This window comes from Vanessa atalanta, chromosome 21, assembly GCF_905147765.1.
Source record: "Vanessa atalanta chromosome 21, ilVanAtal1.2, whole genome shotgun sequence".
Lineage (NCBI taxonomy): Eukaryota > Metazoa > Arthropoda > Insecta > Lepidoptera > Nymphalidae > Vanessa > Vanessa atalanta.
In genome coordinates, this window is record NC_061891.1 from 8,594,136 (window position 1) to 8,608,891 (window position 14,756).

At 37.7% G+C, this 14,756-nt stretch overlaps 2 protein-coding genes across 2 annotated transcripts; one reads left to right on the forward strand and one right to left on the reverse strand.

Moving 5' to 3' along the window:
- Nucleotides 1–758: 758 nt before the first annotated feature.
- LOC125072276 (DNA topoisomerase 3-beta-1) lies at nucleotides 759–7,168 on the reverse strand. Its single transcript, XM_047682833.1, has 14 exons — nucleotides 6,953–7,168; nucleotides 6,597–6,886; nucleotides 6,071–6,290; nucleotides 5,502–5,748; nucleotides 5,230–5,347; nucleotides 4,626–4,708; nucleotides 4,371–4,507; nucleotides 3,730–3,917; nucleotides 3,546–3,662; nucleotides 3,320–3,475; nucleotides 2,390–2,832; nucleotides 2,167–2,316; nucleotides 1,634–1,814; nucleotides 759–1,537 (listed from the first exon to the last, which is right to left on the reverse strand). Exons 1-14 carry the CDS (start codon nucleotides 7,041–7,043, stop codon nucleotides 1,409–1,411), a joined length of 2,550 nt encoding a protein of 849 aa, XP_047538789.1. The 5' UTR covers nucleotides 7,044–7,168; the 3' UTR covers nucleotides 759–1,408.
- Nucleotides 7,169–7,752: 584 nt separating this feature from the next.
- Nucleotides 7,753–14,421, forward strand: LOC125072318 (NEDD4 family-interacting protein 1). The gene is made up of 6 exons (XM_047682903.1): nucleotides 7,753–7,826; nucleotides 7,907–8,006; nucleotides 10,116–10,252; nucleotides 10,747–10,876; nucleotides 13,601–13,786; nucleotides 13,980–14,421. The coding sequence occupies exons 1-6, from the start codon at nucleotides 7,824–7,826 to the stop codon at nucleotides 14,081–14,083; spliced, it is 660 nt and encodes a 219-aa protein (XP_047538859.1). The 5' UTR covers nucleotides 7,753–7,823; the 3' UTR covers nucleotides 14,084–14,421.
- Nucleotides 14,422–14,756: the final 335 nt, after the last annotated feature.

Sequence of the window (14,756 nt, forward strand, 5' to 3'; positions counted from 1 at the left end):
TTTATTGAAGATATAAAAGCTTCGTCTTTGTATTTGTTGTTTAAGATATATGTAAATTTTATTGAACTTTAATGACAGACTCATTACTCTGGAATTAAAATGTTGGTAAAGAGTAACGCGAGTTTTTTTTGCTGGTTCTTCTCGGTAGGATCTACTTTCCGAAACGGTAGCTTTATATTTAATACACTGACCATTCCAAAGAGTTCTTTTTTGAGCTTACTTGAATAAAGAATATTTTGATTGTGACGTAATACTATAGAGCCAAATCTACAGCCTATTTCAATGACAAAGTAAATGGAGAAAATAAACAAACTTTACATTCACATTCTATACAAAAGTACATATTATCTCTGCAGTATTATGCAACAAAACGTTGATGGTTAATATATCGTCCAATCCATAATAAATTCTATAGATTATTTTATATCTCAACCAATAAGGACACGTCAATTCAAAGGCAACTTTGTTTATTAATCTTTATTCCTCATTCGGATTGCCTACAAAACCACTGAGTGATATTACTTACAATAGGGATATTTTGTAACATTTAGCAAAAAAGTATTCGAATTACCGTAAGTAATTAAAAAAGGTACCTAATATAAATATATATTTGAGCCGAGATAACCTAACAAAATCGAAGTGCTGGTTTTTCAAAATAAAACATCATAATAATTAGTATTTTTTTATTAATTTCACAAAGTACTAAAAAAAATAACACAATATCATACTATCATATCGAGTAATATACAATATTACTTTTTAAAAGTATTATTAAATTAAAGTACGGTGTTAAATATATAATACACTTAGGGCCGAATCAGATAAATGCTATGTGACATCGCGACGCACTCATCCCACACTTGATTTTTATTAAAATTCTTATTCGTTTTTAGTTAGTAAAGAACCATTTGCTTGCCATTTCAGCTAAGGTGTTTATTGTATTTTTTTTGTTTCTGTATATACTCGCTTAAATGTTGAGCTGTTATGAAGTGAGATTTCAGGAAGTGACTTATCCACTTGATAACATTGAAAGCGTAAAGTGCATCAAAATCATATCACGTAGTAATCATTGGCGTTCGGATATTATATTACGCATTCTGAATTTTGTACGAGATTCGGGCGCGATCAAGTACTTTTGTAATTTATCCGGACGGTAAACTCGTGACCACGACATCTGTAACTCAACTCTGTCGAAAGATGGGGCAAAAGAAAATATCGCGGTTTAAATCCTAAAACAATATATTAATACGTGCTCGTACATCGAAGTGCACAATGTTAGATCGAGGACAGATTTCAGTTCGTCGAATTTATTATAAAATTAGAGTTTACCCGCTCAGCACCGATCCGCCCATACGACTCCATCGATGCCATCGATACGGTAGAAGCGAGTGGGGTAGGGCGCGGGGGCTCACACGAAGTAGGCGGCGAGCTGCGCCATCTTGTCCTTGGGCTGCTTGTTGCGGTGCTTGCCGCGCGCGCGCCCGCCGCGCCCGCGCGCGCCGCCGCCGCGCGACGACACCGCGCGGTGCTTCTCCACCTGCGTACGTAAGTTCGGTACACGTCAGCAAGCGTGCACGCGCCCGTGCATTGGAGTGCGCGTGTGCGCGTGCGCGTGCGCGTGCGCGGGACTCACGAGCGCGCTGAAGCTGGGCTCGCAGTAGAGGCAGGCCGTCATGTCGGTGAGCGCGGCGGGCAGGCGCGTGCGCTCGGCGCGGTACTCCACGCTGACGAGCTGCGCGCCGCACGAGCCGCACGCGCTCTCGCACACCGACACGCGGGACGCCTCCTCGAAGATGTTGATGATCACGTCGCAGCTGCGGACACCGTGCCTCCCGTTACTTATTATGTACCGCTTAAATTTATTATCCAAGTCCCGGAAAGAAATGGAAATCGTCACTTTGGAGCTAGCCTTGGCGAGTGTGGTGGGAGACGATGTTTCTAGCCACCTCCACAGTAATTGTTAGACGACATTGCTAAATATAGTTAATAATGCAGGCATAAGTCCCTCATTTTATAGCATAGGTTAGATATAAGGCCGCCAATATCGAGACCCTACTTTTAAACCCCAGGTCGATAAAAAGTTATGTAATTATTATTATTGTACATATGTATGTATGTTAAAGTAATCAAAAATGAAGACCCCATTACCTAACCATAAATACTCACCGATTACAAGCGAGCTTCCACTTCGGAGCGGAAGGATCGAGGACTAACACTCCATCACATTCGACACACCCGGACACCCCTGTAGAGTTAACGCCGTAGGGGCACGTGGGGTGGGTACAGGAATTGCATCCGAATCCCTTCTTCATGTCCCTGCGAACCGGAATATTTTTATCAACGACAGACGCCACCAAGCTTCGCGCCTGCGCAAGCGAGAGGGCCGCACCTGAAGGGCGGGTGGTTGTAGCAGTAGGGGCAGAGCGGGAAGCTGCGGCCGCGGCTGCCGGCCGACCAGCTGAGCAGCTCGAAGTCGTCGAGCGGGCACTTGAGCTCGCGGTAGATGCGCACGGAGCCGTGCTGCGGCAGCGCGTACGTGTCGTCGCAGTGCGAGCAGTGCAGGCGCGCCGGCTTGGCCGCCACGTAGCGCATGTAGCGCCGGCACTTGCCGCAGCGCGACAGCGCCTTGCCGCTCGACTTCAGCGACGAGAAGCTGACCTCGAACAGCTGGTCCATGGCCTCGATGGACCGCACGAAGTACTGGAACTTGCGCCGGAATATCTCGGCCGTGTGCGCCAGCACGGCGTGGAAGTCGGCGCGGCCCACGGCTATCAGGTTGAGCTGCTCCTCCACGGCCGAGCGCATGGTCGGCAGGACCAGCTCCGGGTCGATCTGCCCGACGTACGTTTCGTTGTTATGGCGTACAGAATTATGAATTATGATTGATGATATGAACATTCATAAAATTTAATCGTGTATACGGTTTTTTAATGTGTTTAGTATGAAAGCGAATATACTATATTTTTTTGTCATTCATTTTGAGTTAAACTTTTTTTTCGTTTTATTAATATATGTAGTATTTAAATAGAATTATATTTCTATATTACATTGTATGATTACATATTACATGTTGTATGTTTGCATACTTAATTGGAATTAGTAATATTACAGAAATTATTAATAATATGTACACAATTTATATTTAACTAATAAATAAAATTGGAACAGGATATTATTATTTAAGATATTATAAATGCGTGAGGGCAACAGAACTAAAACAGCGTAATATAAATCTTTACGTTTTGATTTTGGGTTATACCAACATTCCCAATCATCTACGTCACATCTTCTAAAGTATAATTTATATTTGGATTCCCACCTTCTGGTAACCGTGGACCAGCACCACTCCCAGGCTGGTGGGCACGAGCCTCCTACCGCTACCGACGTTGACGTAGTTCCGCTGGCAGATGTTGTTGATGTGCACCGGGATAGAGGCGTCGGTGCCGATCCCGTGCTTCTCCATCAGAGTGATTACCTGAAACATTATTATTAAATAGTTTCAATCCATCCGAACTACTGAGTATTACATATGACTTGGACGGTACCTCCGACTCGGTGAGGTAGTCCGGCGGGGAGGTCTGGCACTCCACGAGGCGGTGGTCGTGAGCGCGGAGGACGTCGTCCACGGCGAGGACGGGCACGAACTCGTCTTTGCCGAAGGCCTGGAAACATTATCAGTTAGAAAATTTGGAAGTACGGCTTTGAAACCTCCCACGAGTCTGTACCCACCTGCCAGTGCATAATCTCCGTGTACCCAGCATCCACGAGCGTATTCCCTGTGTACGTGAACGTTTCAGAGCCCACTTGGAATGTTATTACTGTTGATAAATACTTGCAGTCCCTTGACAGTGTCGCTATGAAGTGACGCGTCACGTAGTCGTAGATACGCCACATATCGCCCTCTAGCTCAGACTCCGCTGAAAAGAAAAAGAAAGAAACATTGTCACAATACCTGACCGAACAAGGTCGAAATGTAATTTCTAAATAAATTTAACTCTCATAAAAAAAAAATTGTGCAACTCTACTTCGAAATGCTTTTGATTAGTTCTCCATCACCACACTGTTGGTTGGCATGCAAATTTTTGCAATTGACAAGATCTGACTTGATTATAAAAAAAAAAATAATACAAAACGAAAGGTAGGATTTTGTGCATACGCTGTGCTAGTCTCTGGGTGAGTGTCCCAACAATTGAAATCGGGTAATTAAAGGTCTACCATTTATCGCATTATTCCGTTTTAATTTGATGACGGTGCTTCGAATGAGTTATTAAAGAATTGATTTCGACCACTTAACATTAAGGGGGGGGCGGGGGGGGGGGGGCGGTATCATTTTCTCACTCTTCCTAAACTAAGCAATAATAAAAGCTTACTAGCTGGTTTCATGGGTGTGATGGGAGGATGGTCGCCTGCGTCGTGACCTTTCTTGGGTTTGCTAATACCGTTTGCGATAATTGCGCGAACTTCTGTACCCCATTTAGACGAGTTCTGTTGCTGACGAAGCGTACCCCTGTAATCGCCAAATATATATAAATATATCTATATTTTATAGAGAATATAACGGGTGAGAGCCACCAATTTTACAGTCTTGGCTACCCGTAAAATTGATATTTTCTTGATAAACTTACATTAGGTCATAGTTTTCTGGATAACTTGTCGTTTCAGTTCTGGGATATGAGATATAACCTTGAGTATAGAGACGTTCTGCAATCTGAAAAAAGAAAATGTTATGTTAAAATATAAATTCACTATGAAAATATATTGTTTCTTATGTGATTTACAAACAATATTAAATAATAGCTATATATTAAAGCCCAACAACTTTATTCACAAAACAATTTGTATTGCTTACGAATACTAGAATTATTTGATTACCATTTACTTTTTTTTAATGGCTCGTTTATTCGGGAGAGTAAGATACTCTTTTTAGTAGTTTTCAAATTTATAAGAAGAAATCCAATGGTAGTGCTGACTTACGCCTCGTAAGCATTAGTAGTTTCTTGAAGTTGGCGGAGTATCATTGCTGTTCCTAGTGTTATTCCTATTAGAATAGAGTCAATCCGACTCAATCCGAGTTAAAACATATTTTGAGTGTAGATTTTTATCAATATCATCCCCACAGCAAAATCCGTGAAAAGACGGCGTCAGACACGCGCATAGCGACAAAAATCTGGTTAGTCTTTCATACAATGTGCAAGACATTGTTCAGACAGGCTGTGTTCTAATAAATACCTGCATAGCATGGTGTGGCCCCATGCCCAGTCCAGCGCTGGCCACTCTCATTAACTCCACTGTATTGAGGGCTGTAGGCCGAGGCTTCACCTTCTCTTTGGCTTGGACGTTTATGACGCTATTGTATAAAAAATATTGACCAGTAATCAATAAATTAAAAATAACTTCTAATCTATACTAATATTTAAAACTTAAGAACACAACATAATAAGATATATAAAAACACTAAGTTTATCTGTAAATTAAAAAAAATTACTGTTTATCACACTTACGTAGCCTCTTTTATTTCCTTAATACCAGCGAGGAACATATTGGCAATATCCTTCTCAAAACTCCTAACTCTTTTCCATTCCAATGGCAATTCACGACCCTCACTCGTCGAAGCTGTCACTCGTAAAACCCAATAGGTTTCTGGTTTGAAAGTCTGAATTTCGTCATGACGTTGGACACAAAAACCGAGAGTGGGTGTTTGGCATGGACCATAAGATATAAGAGATGCATCAAGATCACCATATCTGCCTGCAAGTAAACAATAAAATTTATATGAAAATATGCTTATATAAAATATATATCTATGATAGTATATAAAGCAGATATTTGCTTGTTTGGATGCAATATTCAAAGTATTTAGTGATTTGATATAGAGATCCACTGGGCCGTAGCAGTCACAATGAACCTTAAACCACATTTAGTAGAAATTTCACAGACTAAGGAATAAATAAAAGTATCAAAATGTGATTTCAAAATAAATAAATATCTCTTTTAAGAGTATTTAGTTGTAAGTGATAATGTACACACTTTATCCGAGAGTCCCAATGTTTAGCACAACTACAGTACTTACCTTGAAAGTACTTTGTCTGAAATCGTGTAAATGCACAACCAATACGTAAATCTAGTTCTTGCCGTGCATCCACACTGCGTGACTCATTTTCATTAGGCCTAACGAGATTCAACATGGCTGCTTTTATATCTTTATCTGTAATAGCAGAGAAACGTGCTCGATATGTCACTTGAGGAGAAAAAACATCACCCTTCATGTATGGCTGGACACAGGACATGACCTGAAAACAAAAGATAAGTTTTCTAAGCATTATGTATCACAGCAATACTTAGTATTATTATGTTTAGGTTTGAGGGTGGAGGTAACCAGTATAAATATATACCAAGTACAAGGGACATAACAACTTTGTTACCAAAGTTAGTCTCGCATTGGTGATTGTAAGAAATGTTTAAAACTTCTAACAACCATAATGTCTACAGGCCGTGGTGACTATTTACCATCACATAGCCCATTTGCTCATCTGCCTATCTTTTTTATAAAAAAAATATATTTAACAAATATGTTGCTTTCTATGTCATATACTTACTTCAAAACAGATATTTTCACCTTCTTTATCACAATCTAACCACAAAATAAGAAAGTCACAACCTCTTGCTTCCTGGGCTAAAAACGCAGGTATCCTAAGACGGGGCATTGCTTCCTTCTTTTCTGTTGGACAGCTGAACAGTTCAATGGGATCAACTTTGTCCCAGTTGTTATATTTACCGGTGAAATCTAAAGTCATTACATGTCCACAAACAGACGTCATTTTAAATCGGACCGGTTCATTCTTAAATGTGCCATTCCATTCGTGTATCGCACAGGCTGAGTTTGAACCTAAAAATTATTAAAAAATTAGAAATATATCATAAAAACAAGCAGAACTCTTATATGAAAACAAACCTTTATTGGTGTTGCATTTGCCATTACTAAGTATATTGGCAAGATTTTGGGCTAACGATGGCTTTTCAGCCACCATTAATGCACTTTTCATGTTGGATAGAAGAGGCCGGGTATTAAATAAATATAAATATTTTAATTTTATTTAAAAATCAACTTGGTACACGACTAAAATAAATTGAACGATTTCATTTTTGTTCAACAGAGTTCTGTCTGAAGTGTCTGACCAAAGTGTCTGACTGTGACTTCTGACATTACATATAATGCCAATGATATAAATAGATGAGTTGCTACTCATAAAATATGAACCATGCTTGCTTTTTGTAATTATGTGAAATATTATAAATAAACTACAAAACAAAAAATATGTTGTGCGTAATAATAAAAAATACGTATTCCTTAAATTATTTAATTTTCATCTTCAGTAGAGATCGGATATTTATAATCTATTTAAATGGCAATACTTTTACAAAGTACATAGTTTTGATGATATCAAAAATATATTAATTATTTGCATATATTTAATTAAATAATTACAAATATATAGAAATGATACAAGCATACCAAAAAAGTAAAAAAAAATATGAAAGACATGCATAATTATTATCTGTGAATCTAATTTTGTCTGTCGTCTGACGTTCACGGTCTGTCGTCTATTGACTATTCTAATTTCTATGATTTATTTGTTGGTCGAAGTTAGAGGTGGGATTGTACGTTGCAATTTCTAGTGTGATTGCTCTGATAACATATTAGAAAGACCTTGAATAATGTGCGTTAACCTAATGTACAGTGACTAGTATCCAAGATATCATTCAAAGCCTTAAAAATATTTTTGAGACACACAATTGAGAAAATATTTGTGTACAATAAAAAAATGGTATGTGACAGAGTTTAATTGTTTATTTATATAATTGCTTTCGTATATCTTGATGTGTGAAAGTTGTATTTTCATTGCAGAGCCAGGCTCGAGTTGAAAATTTATGTCCTACGGCGCACCTTCGGGTCATATTGCCCTCATCAATGGACAATAACATGCCTCCACCGTTTATTGATATCAGTAAGTCACAATGCAATTAAAAAAAGTTGTTTGTAATACGTTGAATATAGTACTAACATACGTAATTTATTGACAAGTATATATATTATTACTTGACTCTACATTTTCCCTATTAATATTACTTAAAAAGGTATTAAAAACCTTGGATAAACCCATAAACAGCGCAAGTGATTCTAATAGGACAAATACACATTATTTCCAATACAGAATAATTGTTCATAAAAAAAAAAATTACAATGAAAAAGAAGAGAAAATTATGATTCATATGTATGTTTTAATTTTTTTATCCTCATATCATTGATAAGTCGTTTATTTTGCAAGATTAGTCATAGTGTATACAGCTATTGTTCTAGCGCTTGATTGGGTGTTAACAAAAATAATTTAATTGAAAATAAATTCAGCTGTATTGTCTCTCGTAACAATGACAGTGTTATTAATGTGTTAAGAAACCATTGACGTCAACATGTTTTATTATCTGTGATGGCTAAGTGGTGATATATCATTTTAGCTTTTAATAGGTATTTTTTTTAATCACTAATTGTTACGGGAATACCAATGATTGTTTCAATGGTAGTGCTATTATTTTTTAACATATAGCTTTTTGTATGTTATAATTATATATGACTTTACTCATATATAATTATAATATACAAAAAGATATATAGATTAGTTAGTTTACTTAAGTTTATGGTACTCATTAAGATTTACTAGTTTTAATATTCAATAAAATTACTATGTAACTCCATAGAATAATCATTGCTAACCAACTTGGAGTTCTTGCTTGTCTAGTGACTAGCTTCTAAGCCTGCAGACTCAAGAATCTTGGCTGCAACCTTTGGTCAATAAAAAGTTATTGGGTATTTATGATGCAAAATTCTCAGTCAGTTGGGAAGTACATAAAGCTGTTAGTTCTGTCTTAGTACCCTGTCTTGTAAAGGATCGGCATTGTAAGGAATGTTTAATAATTACTGTGTCGATGGTGACGCAGTGGTGACCACTTAACATTGGGTGACATATATGCAATTGCATATGTATACAGTAAAAAATAAGTCTTTGTGAATTATTTTATTTGAAGAGTGAGAAATGGCAACACTTAAGAGAGTCATCATTTATACATCCACTAGTGCTCTAAAATATCTACTGGACGACTTTTCCTTGATAACAACTAAAATTGATTAATGTGGCTGAAGTCAGGTGGGATGACTTTGTTGCACTCGGTTGTATTTTGACTTTATCCAATATTAACAAGAAACATGATATAGTTTCTCGACAGACAGGCAACCCATAATGTAAATTATATAATCTAGGTTCTTAAAGGAAGCAGGCCAATAATATATTTGATTAGTCCTTCTAAAAATGAAATAAAATTAATATGATTAAGAAAATATATAGGAAATTGTAGTCACTAGCAGAACTATAACATCACAGATTTAATCATTACATAACATTCTAATGTATATTAAATTTGTATACAGGACATATACAATTAATTTTATATAGTTGACTATGTATTTAGTTAGAGGAAAAGAGTAAATACTGAGTTTCTCACCAGTAATGCTTGGTATAATCTAAATTTATTTAATAAGAGGAGGCTTTGCGAATAGTGATCATTTACATATATATTGTTGCATAGTGGTCGACCATTGGTCGGAATTCGACTGTAATTCTAAGCAAATAAAATATAAGATGCGTAGATTTGAAAGATACGTGAGTAAAATGAGGCTCAATCGGATGATACCTTGTCGTTACAATAAAACAATTATATTGTAAAAAAAAAAATGTCATCGATTATCATTTTTGACATGACGTGTATTGTCATTTGCAGTATATACGTATACAATGAATGTTTCATATTAAATATTATGTATTGATAAACGTGTATGTGTTAAACGGATCGTAGTGTGTGTAATGTATCTTTTTATTATTATAATGTATTCCTAATACATATTTTATAACAATATTAGCTTTCTGTACTCCCTCTCCACATAAACTTTAAAAGTGCCGAATTTCATACACCTCCATTCGCGTCTTTTTGATAAAAAAGGGGAAGAAGTTATTGCTTTACGTGTTAATATATAGAGATTAAATGTAATATTAATGTTGTTACAGATAATATCCACGATATACCACCACCGCAGGCAGACTTCTCTGCTCCCCCACCATATGATGTGGCGGCTAACTCCAAGCTGCCTACATATGAAGAGGTGCAGCGTGAGAAGCAAATGGAAGGAGAGGGACTTCATCAGGTTTATTCATTTTTATTTCTTTATATACCGGGCACCGGGCTGTATTTAGTTCATATGTTATATTATTATCGGATGATTATTATTAATATATATCTGCACATATAATTTGTCACTTCTGTTAGCATACTCAGTGAGAGGTGACATAGTTCAGTACTTAGAAGTGAATCTTAACTGAAGATTTCAATCCCTAAATTTTCATTAGTTTGATTTGTGTATGATTCATTACGTTTTGGTGGTGTAGGAAATCATAGTGAGGAAGCAAATATGAAATACCAATCTACCCTCATTGAAGCGAGTGCCACATACAAGCTGATTCTTTCCTTTAACACCCAATGGCACATCGCTAAAACAGACTTGACGTAACTAGACCGTAGCTGAAGGGTGATTCTACAACAGCAATCACTCGATACCGGTTTGGTGTCGTGGAATCGTCCAACCCGTCCCGGGTCCAGCGACGATCCCAAAAGCTAACGCTAGGGGCGTGTCCGCGGCAGATCCCGCCGGCGAGCCACCCGACCATCGCGGCGTTCGTGACGGTGGAGCCGCCCGAGGGCGCGGCCGACGCGCTGGACCCCGAGAACAGCCTGCTCGGCACCGACATCATGTTCCTCACGTCGTTCTTCGGTACGTACCTCGTTCGATACGCGCATCACCACATACTATGAAACGAAGTCGCTTCCCGCTGTCTGTCCGTAGGTAGGCTTATATCTTAAAAACTACGCAACGGATTTTGATGTGGTTTTTTTTTATTGATAGAGTAATTCGAGAGGAAGGTTATACGTAAACCTCTACAGGTTTCTAATGTGAAGTCGTAAATAAAAACATTTTTTGCGCTTAAATTGCAAACGTGGGCTGAACCCTACGAGATAGATCAAACTAATGTACTACAGTATTGTATAACTTCAATCGGTCTTCAAAAAAGTCCGCGATAGTATATGTCTATTAGGGATAAGCCACATTGCACCCGTGCGAAGCCGGGGCGGGCTAGTCATTAATATAACAATACATTATTTATATCTCACCCTATATTTTGATTTAGTTTAAGTTAGTTGATTATATTCGTAACTATATATGTATACATTAACCGTATATTATATACATATATAATATACATAGACACATCGAAGTTAAAATTCGAGTGCTCAATTGCATCAATTTCGTATAATTAACGTGATTTTCAGTCTGATTTTTATTGATGTCAGTGTTACATTAGCATCTACTATAACTGAACTCTTTCAGATTTGCTTCCTGATTGGAATCTATTTAGACCGTACATCTACGGTTGAACATTTTTTTTTTAATTCTTGAGATTTCATACGAAAAATAAGCTATGAAAACAAACTGACAGAAATTATTTTACAAAAAAGTTTATACCATGCATTGCTTATTTTTATTTCTGTACGAAACGAATAAAAATGTCATCATAATATTTAATACACTACGCATAGATTGTTATATGGCATCGCGCCAAAAAGTTGCGAAGATACATTGATACACTCAGACATGACAGATATATTTACATTATATATTATTAATAATAGTCAAAACTTTCTAGACATTCTAGTCCCTGGAAAAACTAATATTAGTTTTGTATTATTAAATAGTTACACAACGTAGGGTCCTAACCACTAGACGATCACGGCCAGATCAGATGATCAGTACAGAGCCGAGATGGCCCAGTGGTTAGAACGCGTGCATCTTAACCGATGATTTCGGGTTCAAACCCAGACAGACACCACTGAATTTTCATGTGCTTAATTTGTGTTTATAATTCATCTCGTGCTCGGCGGTGAAGGAAAACATCGTGAGGAAACCTGCATGTGTCTAATTTCAACAAAATCCTGCCACATGTGTATTCCGCCAACCCGCATTGGAGCAGCGTGGTGGAATATGCTCCAAACCTTCTCCTCAAAGGGACATGAGGCCTTTAGCCCAGCAGTGGGACATTTACGGGCTGCTAACGCTAAAAAATGCTAATAAAATAGTTACTGTTCCTTGTACCGTGATATATGATATAGTCTATCTATCTATATCTATATTCTATAATTTATGTAGAAGAACTACCTGATAAAAACATGTTTTATGAAACTATCTTAGATTTGAGGTATCGTATAGGGCAATCCGTGAAAAAAGGACTATCCGTAACAGAGAGGACTTGATTATTGGCAAACTGGAATACCATTCAGAACAGCTGAGAAATTCAGAATCACACGAAGATCAAAGAACTCAAAAAAACATTCCTAATCCATGAAAAGTATTATGAGATTGAAATATAGTACTTTTTTACAATGAGAAATCAAAATATAACCGTAGATTAATTATAATTAAATAAATAAATAAAATAGCTCAGCTATGTATCACTCATCAGTGGATGGTCCACTACAAACGGTTCTCGATTAATATATATACATTCTATAATAAAACGCTGTACGCCACTTAACTACAGATATCCACTTTAATTTTACTTCCAAAGTTGCGATAAAAACGTCGATATTCAAAACGATTTATTCAAGATTTTGCGTCAATTCAATATCAAAGTTTTTTTTTATTTGTCTTTTCTCTTCTAAATCCTTTAGGTGACCGCTTACCGTCAGATGGTCAGTTTGCACGTCTGAATATTTTCTAAACCAAAATATTATATATAGATGACATTTGGAACGTGCTCACACGTCTCACCTCGACCCTCATAACGATTCGCCCATTAATAATTAAAGATCGAAAGTTTGACTAGTTGATTTGTAATGACAGGCTTAATGTGCGATTTAAATCTAGGGACCCAATGTGGGCCATTGGTTAGAATACGTCATTCTTAAACGATGACTTGCAGGTTCAAACCTAGGCAAGCACAATTGAATTCATTTCATGTACTTAATTTGTGTTTTCATTTGTCCCTTGCTCGAAGGAAAATGTCTTGAGGAAACCAAAATGGGTTGGATGATAACGCTGGAATAAACTCTAAAATATTCTTCTCAAAAAGACAGGGGCCTTGACCTTAAAAATGGACTGTTTATGTAAAAGATGGGCAGACGGATAAATAGGCCACCTGATGGTAAGTGGTCACCACCGCTCATAGACATTGCTGCCTTAGGAAACTTTGATCATTTCTCCTCAAGGTTCTTGGGAACTAAAGCTATTACTACTTGTATGTCCCTTGTCCCTGAAGTTACACTTGCTCACTCACAACAACAATGCAATGTTTTGCTGCGTAGCGATAGAATATCCGATGAGTGGTTGGGACCTACCCAGACCGGTTTCCACAAAGCTCTACTCTATATTCTAATTATAATTTGACCAATGGAGCCCCACCGCTTCGCGTTCGAGGTGTGCATTAAACTTTGTGGTCACCAGTCGCGTTCCTGTTCAACTGGATCGGCTTCCTGCTGCTGATGTGTTTCTGCCACACCGTGGCGAGTCGCTACGGCGCGCTGGCCGGCTTCGGCCTGTCGCTCGCCAAGTGGACGCTCATCGTCAAGCACTCGACCGAGCTCGCCTCGCACGAGAACTCCTGGCTCTGGTGGCTCATTATGGCTTTCGGTGAGAATCTATAATTATGAACTTGTTTATTTGCATTTCGAAAATAAGAAATTTAGATAAATTGAATTTGTAACCTTTAGAAGTATTTAGAATTTAAATATAAAAATATTGTAGGTCAATGCTCTAGTGTCAACATTTTTATTTTATTTTGAAGGTTGGTAACCCTGTTCTAAAAATGCAATGCACCTCGCAGGTATCCTGATCTGCGTGCGCGCCGTCATCCAGTACCTGAACATCAAGCGCGGCTGGCGGCTGCTGTCCGGCACCGCTCAGGAGCGGCTCCTCTTCTTCTATTGAGGCATGTTTGTAATCTTTTCGATTGGCACGCACGACCGATACGCTACGTGAGTAGCTGGAGGTGATTTCTGTAAACGATTAAGTTATTATTATTTGCCAAAAAATTGCACCGTAAGCAAGATCCTAGGCGCGTTATCGCAAAAGTGAAACAAAATTTAGCACAAACGCTTTTCCATTTGGAAATGAATTGATTTTGATTCTGATGCACGATCGTTAGGCTTATTTGATAGGAATGAATAGATCTATTATATATTTCTAACTTTCTTTTTTTATTATACAGGTGAACTGGCAAATGGGCCACCTAATGGTAAGTGGTCACCACCCTCCATTGACATTAGCGCTGTAGGAAATATTAACCATTCCGTACATCGTCAATGAGGCACCAACTTTGGGAGCTAAGATGTTCTGTCCCTTGTGCTTGCAGTTACACCAGCTCACTCACCCTTTAAACCGGAACACATTTATGCCAAGTATTGCTACTTGGCGGTCGAATATATGATGAGTGGATAGTACCTACCCAGATGGGCTTACACAAAACCCTACCACCAAGTAACGATCATTGTTACACAAGATATATTTTAATATATACGATGTTGTGTTTCTAAATTCGTTCACAGAACAATCAAATCTTATTTATTTATTAGAAACCAAAACTAAATAATGTACATACATG

Bases quoted from the DNA above. Each gene is read 5' to 3' on its own strand.
- LOC125072276 (XM_047682833.1), bottom strand. From the start codon at position 7,043: ATGAAAAGTGCATTAATGGTGGCTGAAAAGCCATCGTTAGCCCAAAAT. The intron at 6,887-6,952 runs GTTTGTTTTCAT...AATAATTTTTAG, and splicing joins CAAATGCAACACCAATAAAG to GTTCAAACTCAGCCTGTGCG. The intron at 5,348-5,501 runs GTAAGTGTGATA...TTTATACAATAG, and splicing joins AAGGAAATAAAAGAGGCTAC to CGTCATAAACGTCCAAGCCA.
- LOC125072318 (XM_047682903.1), top strand. The intron at 8,007-10,115 runs GTAAGTCACAAT...ATGTTGTTACAG, and splicing joins TCCACCGTTTATTGATATCA to ATAATATCCACGATATACCA. The intron at 10,253-10,746 runs GTTTATTCATTT...TGTCCGCGGCAG, and splicing joins AAGGAGAGGGACTTCATCAG to ATCCCGCCGGCGAGCCACCC.